This window comes from Peromyscus californicus, unplaced genomic scaffold (assembly GCF_007827085.1).
Source record: "Peromyscus californicus insignis strain IS unplaced genomic scaffold, ASM782708v3 Scaffold_6__1_contigs__length_162567912, whole genome shotgun sequence".
Lineage (NCBI taxonomy): Eukaryota > Metazoa > Chordata > Mammalia > Rodentia > Cricetidae > Peromyscus > Peromyscus californicus.
In genome coordinates, this window is record NW_026294584.1 from 105,373,131 (window position 1) to 105,391,161 (window position 18,031).

At 51.2% G+C, this 18,031-nt stretch overlaps 1 protein-coding gene across 1 annotated transcript in view; it reads right to left on the reverse strand.

Annotated features, from left to right (window-relative positions):
* The window catches only part of Cfap100 (cilia and flagella associated protein 100), a 31,315-nt gene that overhangs the window by 2,287 nt on the left and 10,997 nt on the right, over window positions 1-18,031 (reverse strand). The window contains exons 3-15 of the mRNA XM_052719054.1: window positions 11,924-11,998; window positions 10,415-10,515; window positions 8,769-8,961; window positions 7,871-7,938; window positions 7,622-7,785; window positions 7,295-7,375; window positions 6,773-6,954; window positions 6,409-6,447; window positions 6,195-6,321; window positions 4,376-4,424; window positions 4,118-4,269; window positions 1,916-2,051; window positions 138-343 (exon numbers count right to left, since the gene is read on the reverse strand). Of these exons, the coding sequence (XP_052575014.1) occupies window positions 138-343; window positions 1,916-2,051; window positions 4,118-4,269; window positions 4,376-4,424; window positions 6,195-6,321; window positions 6,409-6,447; window positions 6,773-6,954; window positions 7,295-7,375; window positions 7,622-7,785; window positions 7,871-7,938; window positions 8,769-8,961; window positions 10,415-10,515; window positions 11,924-11,998 (1,573 nt within the window). The remainder of the gene's footprint in view (window positions 1-137; window positions 344-1,915; window positions 2,052-4,117; window positions 4,270-4,375; window positions 4,425-6,194; window positions 6,322-6,408; window positions 6,448-6,772; window positions 6,955-7,294; window positions 7,376-7,621; window positions 7,786-7,870; window positions 7,939-8,768; window positions 8,962-10,414; window positions 10,516-11,923; window positions 11,999-18,031) is intronic.

An 18,031-nucleotide genomic window follows, 5' to 3' on the forward strand; every position in this document is an offset into this window, starting at 1 on the left:
CACAGAGGCCTGGCTTCACATCACAGAGTCCTGAGCCTGCCTCTCTGGTCAGGAGACTCAAGAGGGTGGACTCTGACTAGAGCGCCCTGCACCCAAGCCAGGGCTGCAGTCACAGAAGGTTGGGCACGGTGGCTTACCTCATGCGCCGCTCCCTCTCCTTGGCCTTCTCAGCCTGTTCGATCTTGACCTGGGGTATTCGCTCCAGATTCTCTAGCAGCTCATCCAGCTGGTGCTCCACCACGGTCAGCATCTGCACTGTGCCCAGGTTGGCCTCCTGGTGCGTGCCCACACATTTCCGGTACACGTCCATCACCTTGAGGTTAAGGCTCTCCAGCAGCTTGTCCTGGGGACAGTCGGCCAGCGGTGTGGCATGGCTGCAGGCCCTTGCTCACCCTCACACGATAGCCTGCCTACACCAGCAGTCATAGCTGGCCAGCCAGAATGGAACAGCCACATTGTGGGCTCACAGAGAAGGGTAGAACAATGGTACCTGATTCTCTTAGCCAGAATAGCCCTGGTGTTCCTATGGTCACACCTGACTCATCTCACATCCCAGCCCTTCCCCCAGTTTCCTCAGCAAGCCCATTGAGGCCCTTGCTACGGGCCGCAGGAATATAAGAACTCAGCTGGTTATGGCAAAGCCACTACCTGAAGGGATCAAGGAATTCCTTCAGAGGAAGCCAAATCCCAGGGAGTATTTGGTGTTATTTGGCTTGTTATATATCAGCTGTCTTCTGTTACGAAAATCATGTGTGCCTTCATAGTTTTCCCAACTGATTTTTTTTTCCCTAAGAATTGCTAACAGTGTGGACTGATTACTCTTTGGACACACACATTCCAGGTATTTGGAGAACAGCCCCAGGAAAGGCTTCCTCCCCTCCGGCCCATCCGTTTCTCCCCTTTCAGCGCTGGAATCAGATATCTCCCTTAGCCACATTCAAGGACTAACAGAAATAACAGTCCAGACCACCACATGCTAGTCTTCTGATTTAAGGTAAATTCCACAAGGAGACACCGCCTAGGTCAGGTGAACCCTAAGTAATAGCTTTACACAACTTAGCTTGGACCCTCCTTTCTTACAGCCTTACTAACTTCATAGACCCCTAACTTCTTACCTAACCACTCCTAGGAATGTAGATTGAGCACATAAATTCCCTTTTTGATATACTAACTGATATTAGCTCTCAGCTGACTCCTCCCTTAACCACTCCATTTTCAGGTCGGAAAAGAAAGCCTGACAATCACTGCCTGAGGAAACTCTTACCTGCCTTTATGACCTTGCAGGAGTTCAGGCCTGGTGACCTGACTGGAGGGAAGCCTTGTGATTGTTTAGGTATATAACTGTAAAGCTAGAGACTGAATGGTGAATTAAAGCTAATGGACTAAAGAGCTCGGTGTGCTGAGATTCTATTTCCCGAAAATAGTTCTCACCGTTAGTAGTTCTCTCTCCTGGGCCCCAGGGAGAAGGCTGGTCCTTCTAATATTATACAAGATGCGTTGACCCCAACTCCCCACAGGACCACATGCTGTGAGGCCTAAGGTAGATGAACTCATACCTCTCTGAGCCTGTCTGCCATTCAGAAAACAGGTAGCAACTGCCATGGGAGTGTTGAGTGGGTATTAATGAGCAGCAGCAGGTAAAAAGGCTTGGTCTGGCCTGGTGTCTGTCACACAAGGCACTGGACAGTACTGGAAAGAACTAAAACCTGAGTGAGTGAATATTTCTGTGTTTGCATGCTGAGCTCCTGGCCCTGGTCCCTACAGTCAAGCGTCTGGAAAGCAGTGCAGGCAGCTGAGAAGGAACGGGTAAGCAGACCCCTGGGGCACATGCCACACCAAGCACCCAGAGCATAGGAAGTGGGCAGGGCCGGAGGTGCTGGGCCTGGGCCCTGCCCTGAGACACTCCTGTCCCTACCTGCTGGTCACCCTTATACTCCCCGAAGTGGAAGACACGGGCTTTGAGCTGCAGCTCTGCTGCTGACTCCTCCTCCTTGGAGATGGATATCATCATGGTGGTGATCCACTGCTTCAGCAGGTTGACCTCCCTGTCCCTGCAGGGTCAGACAGTTCCCTCAGCACCCAGGGCTCCCACTAGGCATGACCTAGTAGGTATGTCCTGAGGCCATAGGCCTTGAAGAGTGGAGATTCTGCCCACCCGGGTGAAGCTCCAGGACAGTGCAGAAAGAGGTGTTACCCACCCTTTGCACCTGATGTCCGTGGAAAAGCCACTAATCTCTTGCCTTTAACAGCATTAGCTTGTAGGATCTTGTGATGTTTACTAAATTGAAATTCCTTTCTATTCCTAATTTGTGAGCCATGGTGTCATTTAACACACTATTGGGATTATCGTCATTTTTCCCTTAAATGTGTGAACGTGTGCTGTGTGTGTGTGTGTGTGTGTGTGTGTGTGTGTGTGTGTGTGTGTGTTGAGACAGGGGTCTTCACTGCCTGGGGCTTGCTAATGAGCTAGGATTGCTGGCCAGCAATCCCAGGGATCCCCTGTCCTTTCCTTCCCAAACCATAGTTATAGATGCATACCATGATGCCTGGTAGAGAGAGAGAGAGAGTGTGTGTGTGTGTGTGTGTGTGTGTTCTGGGAATCAAACACAGGTCCCCCTTGCAAAGCTAACGCTTTACTGACTCAGCTACCCCCTTAAACCTTTAAATGTTCTGTAGAGTTATCTGTTACCACAGCTGGTTCTATGACTCTTAATCATTTTCTCTTTCTCACAAGCTGTTTTCTGATTTTTTTTTCCCTAAGAAAGGGTAGTTGAGTTCATGGGCTGTGACTCAGAAACCACACGTGGGTGTTCCTGGGGATAGCTGCTGCCTTTCCTCTATGTCCTGCTGGGAGCATAGATAGCTGTGTTGAGGGAGAGCAGGTCCTCTGGGACTCTGAGATGTTCCTGGCCTCTCTCCAGAATATCTCCTTGTGCCTTCAGCCCTTGCCAGAGGGTTCCAGAAAACAGTTTTGCCTAGCAGCAGGTAGTTCCACTTCATTCTGGAGGTAGCCATGCTGGACCAGTAAGGGGAGTTATGAGGAACATGGCTCCCTGTCTGGACATCGAAGTCTCAGCTGGGTCGGGGCCTATGCCCTGGCTGTTTCTATTGCCTGAGCTGTCTTTCCTGGGCCTCTGGGTGACTGGCTCCTCCCTGTTCCCTGCAGAGTCCTGGGACACACGTTGCTTTCTTACCTGCCCCTCTCAGCTGATGTCACCTGCTCCTCACATCACTCACCTTGTCTTCTTCCCAGCATGTACATTTCCTACCAGTCAATGTATGGGTCTGTCTGCCATCCACTGCCATCCAGCATAAGCTCCCGTGGGCAGGCCCAGCCTGACCCTTGCAGGCCTTGGGCCCACCCAGAAAAGTTGCTCAGAGTTTAGGGACTTGGTAGATGAGTCTGAACAATACCCCCGACCCAGTACCCCAGCCTAACCTTCCCTACTCTGCCCCCTTGGGCTCTGGAATGGGCCAGCAGAGGAAACTGGGATGGGATGGCTGGTGGGCACACCCTGTAGCAGGGATTATGGGTCTGAGTGTCCAGTGAGCTCCAGGTGGGAGTGAGACCAGCTCCTGCCTCCCTTGCTGCCTTGCTGCCTAATACCTAGGGCTTGGGTTTCCCTACGATCTTTCCAGAGCCCTGGCCCCTTGCTGTGCTAGACAGACTTTGGCAGACCTGCCTTCCCGGGCCTCACCCATCCCAGACTGGCTCCAACCTGTCGGGGGCCCTATGCCTTCCCACACAGCTGCACCTCGGCTGCCTGGTGCCCACCCGAATGCTGCAGGTCCCCCTCAAGGCAGTCTTCCTTCCCTCCCAGCCTGGGGGCCAGAGGTGTGGTTTGAGGACCTCTAATACTTCCCCATAACCCAAGTGTCTTGAAGACCAGCTTCCAGCCCCTTCCCAACCACGCCTGCCTCAGGGCCCTAGGGTATGGTGGCCTTCCACATGGCAGGGCTGGTTTCCCAGGCCTGGGTTAGTGGCAGAAGGGCCGAATGGGAGGTCCTCAGTGCTACCTTCTGACTGAAGGTCCTGGTATCTACCCAGACACAAGGAAGGGGACAACTGATAGTGCAGGGGGCACAGGAGAGGCAGGGGGGCGCCATGGCAACCTACATGCGGATCTGGGTGTTTTTCAGAGTGACATTCAGATCATCCAAGGTCTCCTCCATCTCCTGTGTGTTCTGAATCAACGACAGGTTCTGTTCCTCTAACTGTGTGAAGACGTCCAGGAGCTGCTGGGGCTCAGTGAAGTACAGCGCCAGCTCCTGTGAGGGGTAGGCAGAGAGGGTGCTGTACAGGACAGGGCCTGGGGGGGCAGTCTAGGGTACTTGGTGGGGGTGGGGCAAGAGGGGCAAGAGCCCAGTCACAGACCTCCCCATCGCTGTCAGTGTCGTCTTGTGATGGCAGCGTAGAGCTTGACCTGAGGACAGACAGTGAGATCAGAGCTCCCGGACCAGTCTAGGACACAAGTGGCAAGTGGGGGTGGGGGCGTCAAAGGATTAAAGACATGGATGGAGTGTGTTCCCTACCCCTCCCTTCCCCCACATTGCCGAGATGTAGACCCAGCCCCCGTCGGGGTCCCACAGCCAAGAAACACTCAAAATGTAGTTAGTCCTCAGTCTCCAATAGAAGACGACTACCTTCCCTTGGTCCACTAGGTTACTCTGTCCTGATCTCTCAGCCCTCTCTCTAGGTGCAGGGCCTCTTGTATCCTCACTTCCGTTGTACCTACCTTCCTACTTACCATTCATTTCCCGAGTGCCCTCTCAGGGACCGCCTGGATTGGGTCTAGGTATCTGCCCCACTCATAGCCACTGGGCATACCCAGCTCTTCCCAGCTGATGCCAAGCAGCACCACACAGGGCAGACTCTGTCCTGAGACAGCTCCCAGGGGTGCAGAGCGGCTGCACGGCCTCACCACTGTATGGAGCCCACCTCCACATGCTTCCCAGCCCTTCCCAGCGGCCCCTCCCCACTCCAGCTGGGCTGTGCGTTATCTGGGGGACAGGTGAGGTCAACTTCCTGCCAGATGCCCAGGAATCTAAGGTGGAGATGCAAATATCCAGGTGCATTGCACTCCAGGAGCAAAGAAGGTTGCCTGTGCCTCACCACTGCACCTTCTGGGGCCAGTGTTACAGATGAGGAATGTGGAGGTAGCTCAAGCTCAGCCACTGCTCAAGATACTGCAGGACACTGCGGAGCCCTGCTGCTTCTCCAAAGGGATATGGCCTTCACAGCTGTGACCTTGTGCAGCTCACAATCCATCCAGTTGTGTTCACCTAGCTCCCAGCCTTTTTGTTTTGTTTTGTTTTGTTTTGTTGTTTTTTGAGACAGGGTTTCTCTGTGTAGCCCTGGCTGTCCTGGAACTCACTCTGTAGACCAAGCTGACCTCAAACTCACAGAGATCTGCCTGCCTCTGCCTCCTGAGTGCTGGGATTAAAGGCATGCACTACTACCACCCAGCCGGTTCCCAGCTTCTTAAACTGTGGGTCCCAACTCCACATGGGGTTGTGAAGCTCAATGTGAGAATTACGAAAAAAAATTGGGCAACAGTGAAAAGTCTCCTAACCTGTAATGACCAGAAATTTATTAAAAGTCAAACAAGTATAACTAATCTGGGGTGTTTTGGACAGTGCTCACCCATGTTGCATTGTGAATTCACTCAGACTTGGTTCTGAGCACACACATGTGCACTTTGCTGTTCCACCATATACCACCAACAATGCTGCCTGGAACACCTTGGCTCAGATCCGAGGCTCAGGCTCAAGACTACATTGAAAACTGCAGGGTTTTTACTGTGCATCCAGATACTACTTGGCCCAACAGTGACCCTGTAGTATACATATGGGGCCTTGCTTACCCTCCCAGCAGAGCCTACAGACAGGAAAAGTTACCCCTAGCAGGAGTCTTCCAGTGAGGAACAACCCCTCCAGCCCCACCCCACTCCTCTTTATTATGCTGTCATACTGGGGCTACTCACTACCTCAGTCACCCCAGGGTGAGAACCGGATGCCTGGGGCAGCCCTGTGGAGTGACCCTCAGCTGTTTTCCCTCTCCTCCCCCTACCCCAGGGCCACATGAGATTCCTTGCCCCTCCCCTGTGACCCTGCCAGCTTGGCTGTCTCCTTGAGTGACCTCTGCTTCCCGCCCCCCCCCGCCCCCTCCCCGCAAGCCCCTGGAGACCACTCACAGTCGGGAGTCCAGTTCACTGTACAGGCTGGGCTGGCTGGGCTGGCCGACACGCGGGAAGCTCTGAGTGCTGGATGGGACCTGCCCAGACCGTGTCAGTTTTAAGGGATTCTTCAAGCTCTGAACCTCTGGGGGGAGAGGGGGGGCGGGGAGGGAAAGGTTTGTGTGTGCCCCTGGCAGGAGTGTGGGTCCCCTCTGGACTGGGACAGTCATACCTTTCCACAGCAAGGCTGTCTTGCTCTTGATGCCAGACCCTACAGGAAGCAGAAGAGAACCCCATGTGACCACTGCTGGACCCAGAACTTTCAGTGGTAATCGAGGCTCTCAGCCCAGGAGGAAGGGAGGAAGGGAAACACTTGGGAGGAGAGCCCTTGGTTTGACTGGAAAGCCCGTGTCCCTGTGGGAAGGCTAGAGCTAAGCTCCTGGGTGTTCAAAGTGGGTACTTCTATGTGTGGACCCAGCCATGAAAGAAAGGACCAGATGGGGCCCTATACATACGGGGTTCCTTCAAGCTGGGTGCAGGCTCTCTGCACCACTATCAGGGCCCACCCCTGGAGGACACCCTTCTCTTTGCCTCACCTTTGTCCCCTAATAAGGCGACCGTGCTGGTATCCTTGACGAACTCCCCAGGCTCCTTGGCCTTTTTGAGAGCCAGGCGCTTCTCCTCCTGCTCTTCCAACCACTCCTTGGGCGACAGCTTGTACAGGAAATCCTTGTAGATCTTGTAATGTTGCAAAGTGTCTTCAAATTTGGAGATTTCACTAGGCCCAGGGAGGGACGCAGAAAGTTAGGCGGTGTCCACCACCAAGCCCTAGCTGGGAGCAGCTGGGAAGGGACCCTGCCCTGCAGGGACGAGAACAGTCAGGATTTCCTGAGCTACAGTAACCTTACATGGTCCTCATCCATGAGGACCCTGCCTGCTGCTCTCAGCCTGAGCCACAACAGTCCTGTGTCCTGATGACGTGGCCTCAGGAGAGTCACTGAGTCTCAGCTTCATCAACACCCATAAAACAGGCCACAGCCTCCTACAGAGGCTTTTGTGGTCCTAAGTGGCCCATGGCTCCAGTGAAGTGACAGGGAAAGGTGTCCCCTGTACTCTACCTTTTGATGGTCATGATCTGGGCCGTGAGTTCCCGGATCTCAATGATCTTCTCCACCTTGATCTTGGTCTCTTTCTCAGCCCTGGGGGAGGGGGAACCAGGAGGCCAATCATGGATCATTAAAGACCAATCAGAAATGGATGAAGCCATGGCCTTGGCCTCAGGCACAGGCCAGGTAGGAGGCTAGGGGGGCAGCCAGGGGTCATGACTGTAGGTTGAGATCAGGACCTGGCTAGGGCTCAAGGTTCCAGGTCCAGGTAAAATTAGACTGGACCTGGTCCGGGATATGGGTTTTCCCTGGCAAGGTCACAAGGGCCTGAAGGCTCACAGTCTCATGGCCTGCACTGAGCTGCGGTCATTCTCCCTGAGGAATTCGTCAAACAAGGTTGCGTCCTTCTCCAGGAACTTCTCCGCCCTCTCCAGCCTGTTCTCCTCCCGGGTTGCCAGCATTTCTAGCCGCTGGATTTCATTGCGCTTCATTGACAGGGCGTACTGTGGGCCAGCAGAGCAAGCATGAAGGGACTCAGCTGGGCCAGAGCCAAGCTACAGACCCTTGACTGGATATAGGCGTTCCCACCTGGAGGAGGAACATGTTTCGCTTCTGTTCCAAGTAGTCATTCAATGTTTCAGGTATCCCCTTCCTTTCTGCAACAAGACTCAGAAGGTGAGTAAGGGAGAGAGGCTGGAGCCCAGGTTGGAATTGGGCACCCAAGACAGTCCACAGAGGAGGCTGGGGTGCTGCTGCCTACCCAGGGTGTTACCGTTGGTGATGGGTCTGAAAAGGGGAGAAAAGGTTCCCTCAGCATGTAGCCAACCCTCCACATCTGTGGGGTCTGTTCCCTTGGAGTCAAGCAACAGATCAGAAATATATGGAAGAGACTCACATTTGCACTACAGAATGAATTCCTTTGTCCCTACAAACACGTCTACATAGAATGTATATTGAACCCACAATGTACAGATCTATGAATGACTCAGAGAATACAGGGGAGCATAAATACACTGTGGGTTCTGATACCAAGGGGGCTCCAGGAACTTGTCCCCTGGGATGCTGAGAGGTGACTGCTAGGCTCCACATGGTTGGTGACTGTCTGGCTTGGGCCTCTCTTACTATAGCGTCCCCACAACTCATTTGGTTGGCACAGTTAGAGGAGTCCAGTGCTGGCCATGTCCTATCAAAAGCTGTAGTGTCACCAAGATGACCAAGACCTGGAAGGCAAATTTCAGATGAGGCCTCCTCGCTGGAGTTGGACTTGCCCATTGCCTGTGACTGGCTGATTGTTGGGTGGACCTAAGCCTCTGCATGCTGAGCTTGCCTCCACCCTTGCATACCATGCAGTCTCCATGGGATCAGCATGTTCTGGAACTGTGGCCCATCAAGGCAGAGCTCTTCAAGGTATGTAGTGTCAGACAGAGGGAGCGCCTTTCTTAATCACCCCTCATTCCCGCTCCTGCACAAGGTAGAGGTGCTGTACCTTGGGTCATGGCCAGCTTCCAGGCAGTGTTGTTGCGGAAGGCGTGCAGCTGCCGGGACTCAGCAATCAGCTCCTGGTCCTCCATCTCCTCTTCTAGCTGCAGCTCCCGGCGCAGGCTAATGTGCTTGGCAGATACCTTGGATGAGTAGGTCATCTTCTGGTGCACCCTCAGCATCTTTTTTTGTTCACGTTCCTGTGGGGGTGACAGGCAGTCAATGGGATCCGAGTTCTTGTCAGAGGCATGTCTCCAGTGCCTCCTGACCAATGCTAGAGGCTGAAGGGGCCCACACATAGGGAGGACACACACACACACACACACACACACACACACACACACACACACACACACACCTGTGCTAAGCACTCTGTTGTTGGTACTCTTAGAGAGGCTGTAGGCTCTTGCAAACAGCCTCTGGGGTTGAACAGGTCAATGACCACCTGAGGATGGGACCCGGGAGGGGAAGCTATACCAAACACAGGTGCCAGTTCAATGTGAATTTTCCAGAAGGTAGTACCCCAAGGTACTGCCAGGCTTGGAAACAGAAATACCCAATCCTGCATCCAAGAAGAGGAAGGCTCCAGGTGAAGGCCAGAGAGAGGCCTGCCTGTGGGTTTTCCATCCCTTCTCTGTGGCTGAGCAAGTGTGTCAACTGGGCACCACCTTTCAGAGCCCCAAGCTGCCAGGTCTCATTCTGGAGCTGGGCATGGGTCACAGGCTTGTTCCAGTTTCAACACAGAGGCTGAAGGATGTCTTCCACCCAGTGCCCTACTGATGTTGCCATGGGGCCCTGCCACCCTGAAAACAGCAGGTGCTGAGCCTGAATCAGGGGACACAGGCTGTTGGGTCAGGCCAGAAGAAAAGAGGGGTGTGGCAGGTGGAGGAGGGGTGTAGCAGGTGGAGGTGGAGGAGGGGTGCAGCAGGTGGAGGTGGAGGAGGGGTGCAGCAGGTGGAGGTGGAGGAGGGGTGCAGCAGGTGGAGGTGGAGGAGGGGTGCAGCAGGTGGAGGTGGAGGAGGGATGCAGCAGGTGGAGGAGGGGTGCAGCAGTTGGAGGAGGGGTGCAGCAGGTGGAGGAGGGGTGCTGCAGGTGGAGGAGGGGTGCGGCAGGTGGAGGAGGGGTGCAGCAGGTGGAGGAGGGGTGCAGCAGGTGGACTGCTTGCTTTGTCTGGGCTTGTTCTGCTGTTGTGTGCTGGGGCTGCAGGATCCAGAGCTGCCCTGGCTCCAGGTCACGTGGCTAAAACAAGAGGCAACAAGCTGGGATGCAGGTAAGACAGGGGTCGGAGCACTCCCTGTGGGATTCCAGGCAGGGGAGAGGTCCAGAGGAGGGGACTTGTGAGGTGTGAGACAGGCCTTGAGGGACAAGAAGAATGCTGGGAGAGAATGGCGTTCTGCACAAGGGGAAGGGGAAGAGGTAGTGAGCAACTGAGGAAGCCACCTGACTAAGGCCCAGAGACAGTGAAGAAGGAATCATGGGACAGGTTAGAGGTGGGAGAGCTGGGCAGTGTCTGCACTTGATTTTGTAGGGAAAGTGAGCCAATGATTGCTCTGGTCTGTGTGTGAGCTGAGGAGGGAAGCATTTACCTGAGACAGCAGGAACAGAGAGCAGGGACGCCTCTCAGAAGAGGCTACCCCAGGCCCAGATACTTACTACAATGGCTTTATCCCGCTCCTGCTCTCTGAACAAGAAGAAATCCACATCCCCTGACATGTGGAAAGGGTTACTTGAGGGGTCAGATATAGTCACATTCCCTGCAAAAGGAAAAAAACAGCCTGTGTCTCAGGGGTCCCCGTTACCTTCTACCCACCACGAGACACACAGCATCTCTGAGTGCTCTTCAATCCAACCACACCTGAAGTTTTCTCCTGAGTCCTTGAGTCCCATTAACTTTCCTCTGTGGTTTAATCGGGGGGGGGTGGGGGGACATCTGTCTCACCCATCTGCCTTTATGCTGGTGTGAAAATCCCAACGAGGCCCCTTTCACAGAGAAGGGAAGCCAGAGCCTCTTGCTCAAAGTGATAGAACTGGACAGGTTTCCTATGGGTAGGGCAAGTGGGGTGCAGGCCAGGCCAACTCCCGGAGGTCCCAAGGAGACTGTCAGAAACCCATCCAGGGAACCAGAGGCAGGTCCCGAGTCAGGACTCATGATGGTCTACTTCTGAACCCCAGGTCATGCCTTTCTCCTCTACATTGATTCAGATCCTACTGTGGACACCAGTGGACACCTAGTGTGAGATCCAAGGGTCCAGGAAGTCAGAGGGGTGAATGACACACAGGGTCCCCTGGGTCCCCATCAGTATGAAACTCCAGGATAGCTCTGGAAGGCAAGAAGGGTGCTAGTGTGGTAAAGGCCGTTAGAGACCTGAGAGAGAGGTCTGTGTAAAGTAGCTATGTGTCTGCTTTCAAAGACCTCTGTGTCCACACTTATGGCCACATGGAGTTTTGGACAATGGGGTGTGAGTCAGAAGCATCGGATGGGGCTTCTGGGATGGTCTTTTCCTTCTGAGGCTGAGGTAATGAGAGGGTAATGTTTGATTTTGTTGATTGATGTGGGGAGACTCGGCCCACCATGGGCAGCTCCATTCCTTGGTTTGGGAACCTGGACTGAACGAGAGTGGAGAAAGTACGCTGAGCACCAGGCTTGCACGCCTGCATTCATTCCTCTCTGCTTTTGGCTGGCAGTTTTCAGTTCCTGCCGCCTTGGCTTCCCTACTACGAGGGACTGTGACCTGGAGCTATGAGCTAAAATAAGCCCTCTCTCCCCTGCATTGCTTTGGGGAGTAGGTATTTTATCACAGCAACAGAAAACTAGGGCTGGAAGTTTTTCTCTTATTAGGTTCCTTTCTTCCTGCCTTGAGTCAAACACAGTTGAGCACATCAGCCCTTCCATGACCATAAGACAATCTTGTATTTGAAAATTCTGGTGAGACAGAAAGACTTAGGACCTGGTCACCCAGATGCCTTCTCAGGGCTTTGAAGTTCAGATCTGACTCGTTTCCCACTAATTATCCCCACTACCAACCCTCCTTGTGTTTCTGTTGAGTTCTGTCCAACAGGAAGAGAAATACTCCCCTCTCCCCTGCACCCTGGAGGCCAGTCTGACGCACCTGACGCAAGGTGTCAGGCCTCGCCTCTGCCTACCCTGCTCAGGGAAACTACCTTTGCTTTTCTTTGGAGGTTTCTTTTTGTCTTCAACGAAGGAAGAGGAGCTGTTTATGAACTCCAGGCTGTCTTCTGGTGAGACACAAAAGCAAGAGCCACAGCAATGACCCACCCGGCCCTGAGAGCTGTGGACACACAGCAAGGGTGGTGCTAGCTTCCAGACGCACAGGGCACAGCTTAGCCATCTCTCGGCACCTCCAGGTCTACAAGGGAGATGAGGATGCTGACTTTGCTGAGACAAGACTGTGAGGAAGTGGCCATGAGCATCCTTCCCCTGAAAACTGGCCGGAGGTGTTTGCTTCATGCCTTCCCTTCTGTCAGTCCCCTTGATAACTCCCTGTGAACAACATGCCCCTGACTCCTCCCATGGCAGAATGGAAATGTCAATATCCCATTCCTTGGAAAGTCCCACCCCCTTCCACCTGAAAAGGGATCTGCTAACCTGGCCCTGTGACCAAGAAACCTAAGGTGAAGGTCCAGGTTGGTCCCTGAGGATGGTTCATCTCTTTCTTCAGGTGACTTCAGACAGTGAAGTCGAGCTGCTTTACTGACATTGTTACCTGACACCCACAGCAAAAAGCCTTGTGGCACCTCCCAAGACAGCCACCGGGAGCCCCAAACCCTCCCAGAGGAACCAGAAGAGAACAGAACTGAGCTGTGGGGTAAGTCAGGGATGGCTGTGGTCCCCAGTGCCCTGGGATGGAGGAAGTCAGCCTTGAGCAGTCCTAGACGGAAGGTGAGGAGGCCATCAAGCCTGTCTGACTAGCAGAAACACTCAATCTGAAGTCTGGGGTCCTGAAGGATTGAGTACTGTATTTTGTTTGTGCTCTAACAAATAAAGCTTGCCTGGAGATCAGAGGGCAGAGCTAGCCACTAGTCAACCATAGGGGCCAGGCAGTGGTGGCACACACCTCTAATGCCAGCACTTGGGAGGAGGAAGCAGGAAGGTCATGAGTTCAAGGCCACTCTGGGCTACACAAGATTAACCAGTCTAAAAGAGAAACAGAGCCAGGTGGTGGTGGCAGTACATACCATTAATCCCAGCACTCAGGAGGTGGTGACAGGAATATAAGGCGGGTACAGACAGGATCTCGACCATTCAGTCTGAGGATCCATGAGACAGGATCCTCACCCATTCAGTCAGAGGATTCATAGATTGTAAGAACTCTCTGGTGGCTGACTGCTATCCAACTCCAGGTTTTTATTGATTAAGATTAATTAGAATTACACTTCAGAGTACAGTCTCACTGCAGGCAAAGGAAGGGGCAGCTGCGGAGTGAGGCATCCTGGGTGCCCCAGAACTCCCTCCTGCCAAATTATCCTGTTGCCTAGAATCTATGGGAAACTTTCCTGGTAGTAAAATTTAAGACACTAAAAACTAAACACTAACCATAAACACAACAAAGTGAACTAAAACCAAGTCAAAATTGTACTTCAAATCTCCATTCTGAATTGAAAAAGAAAGGCATATACATTGTCAAAAATTTTCAGTGTTGTAGTGTGAGCAGCATCCTCACCCATTCTTTCTGCTAAACAGAGTCTCCTTGTGTGTCCTAGGCTGGCATCAGACCCAGAAGGTGCTGTATCTCTAGTTTATTTAGATATATCTCCTGTATATCTAGGTAACTCTGGTTTCTCTAGATATAGCTTCTGTATCTCAAGTTTATCTAAATATATTTCCTGTATCTCTAGTTTATCTAGATATAGCCCCTGTGTCTCTAAACTAAGGGCTGGAGAGCTCAGCAGTTAAGAGCATCAGCTGCTCTTGTAGAGGACCCAGGTTCAATTCTCAGCACCCACATGGTGGCTAACTACAATCCCATGGGATCTGACACCCTCTTCTGTCCTCTGAGGGCGCCAGGCACACATGTGTACATACAAGCAGGCAAAACACCCAAACACACAGAGTACCTGAATTTGAGGAGGGACAGAGGAAAGGGGTGGATCAGGGTGAATACGATCAAAATACATTCTCATTTTAAAAAATATAATTTTAGCCGGGCGGTGGTGGCGCCCGCCTTTAATCCCAGCACTCGGGAGGCAGAGGCAGGCGGATCTCTGTGAGTTCGAGGCCAGCCTGGGCTACCAAGTGAGTCCCAGGAAAGGCGCAAAGCTACACAGAGAAACCCTGTCTCGAAAAACCAATATATATATATATATATATATATATATATATATATATATATATATATATATATATATATAATTTTAAAGGTTGTAGAGCTAGCTTGAGAGTTAAGAGTGATCCCTGCTCTTTGCCATCTGAAACTCCAGCTCCAAGGGAAACCCTCTTCTGGCCTCCCAGACACTTGCACATATGTGACAAATAGATACTTTTAAAAGCAAAATATATTTTGTGCATACACAGACATCTCTTCTGACTACATGCTGTGGCATAGCTGGATCTTGAGGACCTGATGCTAAGTGGAAAAGCTTGTCATAAATGCAGCCAGCCTCCATGATGGCTAACTACAATCCCAAGGGATCTGACACCCTCTTCTGTCCTCTGAGGGCGCCAGGCACACATGTGTACATACAAGCAGGCATGGGATGAATGCAGGTCAGACACCAGAATTGCTTTGGGACTGTCATCAGTGATAAACAGGCCTTTGTTGAAGCTTTATTTCTAAGAAACATTCTAACACCCACCAGTTTAAGGTGAAGGACCCTGTAAGACAGCTAAAGCCCACAGCAGACTTCCTCACCTGCCCACACTATACCCCCATCTTTGTTTTTGTTATATATAGTTTTACTATGTTAAAGTTAAAACCTTCCATTTTTAATTGGACAGAAAGGGGAAAATGTGGAATATTCCTTTATACTGTGTGAGTATTTGTCACTGTGATTGGTTTAATAAAAAAGCTGACTGGCCAATAGCTGGACAGGTAGAGATTAGGCAGGACTGGCAGACAAAAAGAAAGCGTGAAGAGGAGGAGGAGGAATCTCAGGAGTACGAGATGTAGAGGAAACAGAAGATGAACTTGATGTACTGAAAAAAGGTAATAAGCAATGTGGCAGAGCATAGATAAGAAATAATGGGTTAATTTAAAATTTAAGAGTTAGCTAGTAACAAGCCTAAGCTATTGGCTGAGCATTTATAATCAATAAACCTCAGTTTGGTTATTTGGGAACTGTCTGGCAGGGTAGAAGAGTCTGCCTACACATCTTCTTCCATAAACAGGCATTTCATGTTGGTACTTGGAACTGGAGAGACAGCTTCATTTTGAACAATAAAGGGTAGAGCTGGATGACAGGGTTGACTGTGTAGTTGCACTTGCATTTAATTGGTTAAGAATGTCTATTTTATGTGTCTTTTACTGCCATTTAAAGTATCAGTCCATGGCTCATCCACGTGACTCACACACACCTAGCTGAACCAGCCCCTCACTGGACCCTGGGAGTATTTTCAGTCTTTTGCCATTTCCCAACTTTGTAATGGGTTCTCTGGATCACCAAGGTTAGTACTATTGGCATGTTGTACAAACAACCATTTGGGGAAGTTCTGCTGGGCCTGCCAACAAAAGACCATCATAGCTGGGCCTGTTGGGGGAGGGGAAAGGTCATGGGACCCTCACCAGAGTATACAGCCACCCCTCCCAATCAGCTTTATACAGTTCTGCCCTAATGGTGTGTAGTCTTGGGTCTTGGGAGAAGAGGCCTCTATCTATGTGACTATAGGAAAGCTATCATCTCTGCTGAGTAAGACTTTCTAGTGTGGCCTTTGGGGAAACCACCCATACTCCTATAAATAATCCCTCACTTATAACAGTGGTTCTCAATCTCTCTAATGCTACAACATTTTAATATGTTCCTCATGTTGTGGTGACACCCAACCACAAAATTATTTTTTGTGGCTACTTCATAACTGTAATTTTGTTACTATTATGAACTGCAATGTAAATATCTGTGTTTTCCAATGGTCTTAGGCAACCATTGCAAAAGGGTCATTCAACACCCCCCACAGGGAGTATGGAACCACTGCTCTATAAGGAAGCCCTGTAAACTCACTGGTTCCAGGTGGACTTTAGTGGAATCATACCTCAGTTTGATGTTGGTGACCTTGGGATGGGGGAGTAGACATTGTTTATGTCTCTCTCTGGGAAGGAATTTTAGTAACAAGATACTATCAGATAATGGCCAGGTCCTTGACATGCAATTTCTGTTTTGTTTGATCCCAGGAGTGTGAGGACATGCATGGCAGGGGGTGGGGCATGAACATATATGCATAGGATATGCTATGGTACCCTAAGGAACAGCAAAACCTGGACTCTGCCTCAGCCCCTGGTGCCCAGATTTGGTGTGTCATCTGAACATGTCTGCAAACAGCTCCCAGTGGAGAGGTGGGCAGACAGAACAGCTCGCTCTCCAACACCCAGGCTATACTGAGACACTGGAGCACGTGGGGTGAGGGTGGGGTACCAGGATCCCAGGATCCCTGCCTTTGTCTCCACTCCACGCCCTGTTTCACACACCTTCCTTGTGATGGATCTAGGACTAGAATCGCTTTGAGATGTCAACTTGGTTCTGAGCTCTTTTGAAGAGCTGCCAGACTGCTTTCTTGGTAGCTGTTGCTTCGCTGCTCCCGGTCCTTGGCGACACCAACTGTCTTCTGCATTTGTCATTCACTGACAAGGGGCCTAATCCGTGTGAAGTGGCATCTCATCTGGGGTTTGACTTTGACGTCCCTGTTGTGAAGGTTTTAGTGGCTATTATTTGCCCACTTGGGGATGGGTTCTTTACGGTTTGTGGTTAAGCTTTAGGGGTTCTTTCTAAATTATGGCTTTTAATACCCTATCAAAGACTTCAGGGAAAGAGAGATGGCTCAGCAGTTAAGAGCACTGATTGATATTCCAGAGGACTCAGGTTCAATTCCTAGGCTGTCCAGTGTCTGATCACGCCAGGATAAAAAAAAAAAAATTCTTTTCAAAATGTCAGATCAATGTCTAACTGTCCCAGAGAGGGTTACAGAGCAAGAGCCAGTGAGGCTGAGGAAGTGGCCTGCTCTGTGCAGCCCTCAGCCACCAGATGTTCTATCAGCAATTAACCTGGCCCAGGTGTCTAGAAGATAAGGTCACTTCGGCCTCCCTGACACATGAAGTTCCATCAGAAACTTAAGCCACCCCTCCAGGGGTCGATATGCTACCAGGCTCCCTGGAACTGACCATCCTCTGTGTGTGTGTGTGTGTGTGTGTGTGTGTGTGTGTGTGTGTGTGTGTGTGACAGGTGTGAGAGCCAAAGTTAAAGTTTTGATTACTATGCCTTAGAAAGCCATAAAACAAAAATGAATGCCTCTGATCTGCAAGCCCCTTGCCCAAGGACAGACAGTTCCTGAAATGCTGGAGGCTGTTGTTTATGGGAGATAACAAGTCACATGATTTTCATTCCCATACACAAGTTTGTTTGACCCATCTGCACAGATGTGCTTGACCACATCTGGGTGGGAGGTTCACAGGCATAAACTATGTCAGGGTATACACTTGCCCCTGATTGGACCTGATGGGAGATGCAATGGATTATGGGGTTTTTTCTTAGCCATACTTGATTTTGGGCCATTTCCCAGGAACCTGGGTATGGACCTGGCCAGAGCCCATCTACCTGTTCAGTATTTAATTAAAGTTTGCTTCAAATTTGGCTTTAAACTGTGATAGTAGTCTTATTCTCAATAGGTGGGATTAACATTTTCTAGAGGCCCCAGCAAGATTCAGCGAGATTCACCCAAATTCTGAAGCTGGACCTTCACTCCAGAACTCTGGGGCTGAAGGGCAACTTCAGGAGGCACTTGCCTTGTTCCAAGGCTCCAAGGCTCCAAAGCTGCCTTCAGTTTCTGGACTGTCTTAGTGACCTGCCATGCTGAGAAATGCAACAAGCATCTATGGAGGCCTCCGAGTGAGTCATAGTCTGGTTCTGTTTCGTGGGATCCTTATCTGGGATATGGAGCGGGTTCAATTGGACCCCACTATTCCCCCATCTGGCCATAGCAAGATGTCACCCACCCATCTGGTTCTGGTTCCTGGGGAAAGTTCTGTCTGTCTCTTTCTCAAGAAAGTTGTGTATGCTTGTTTTTTTGGAAAGTTTTGTGTCTCTGTGCTTTCTGGTGTGTCCGTA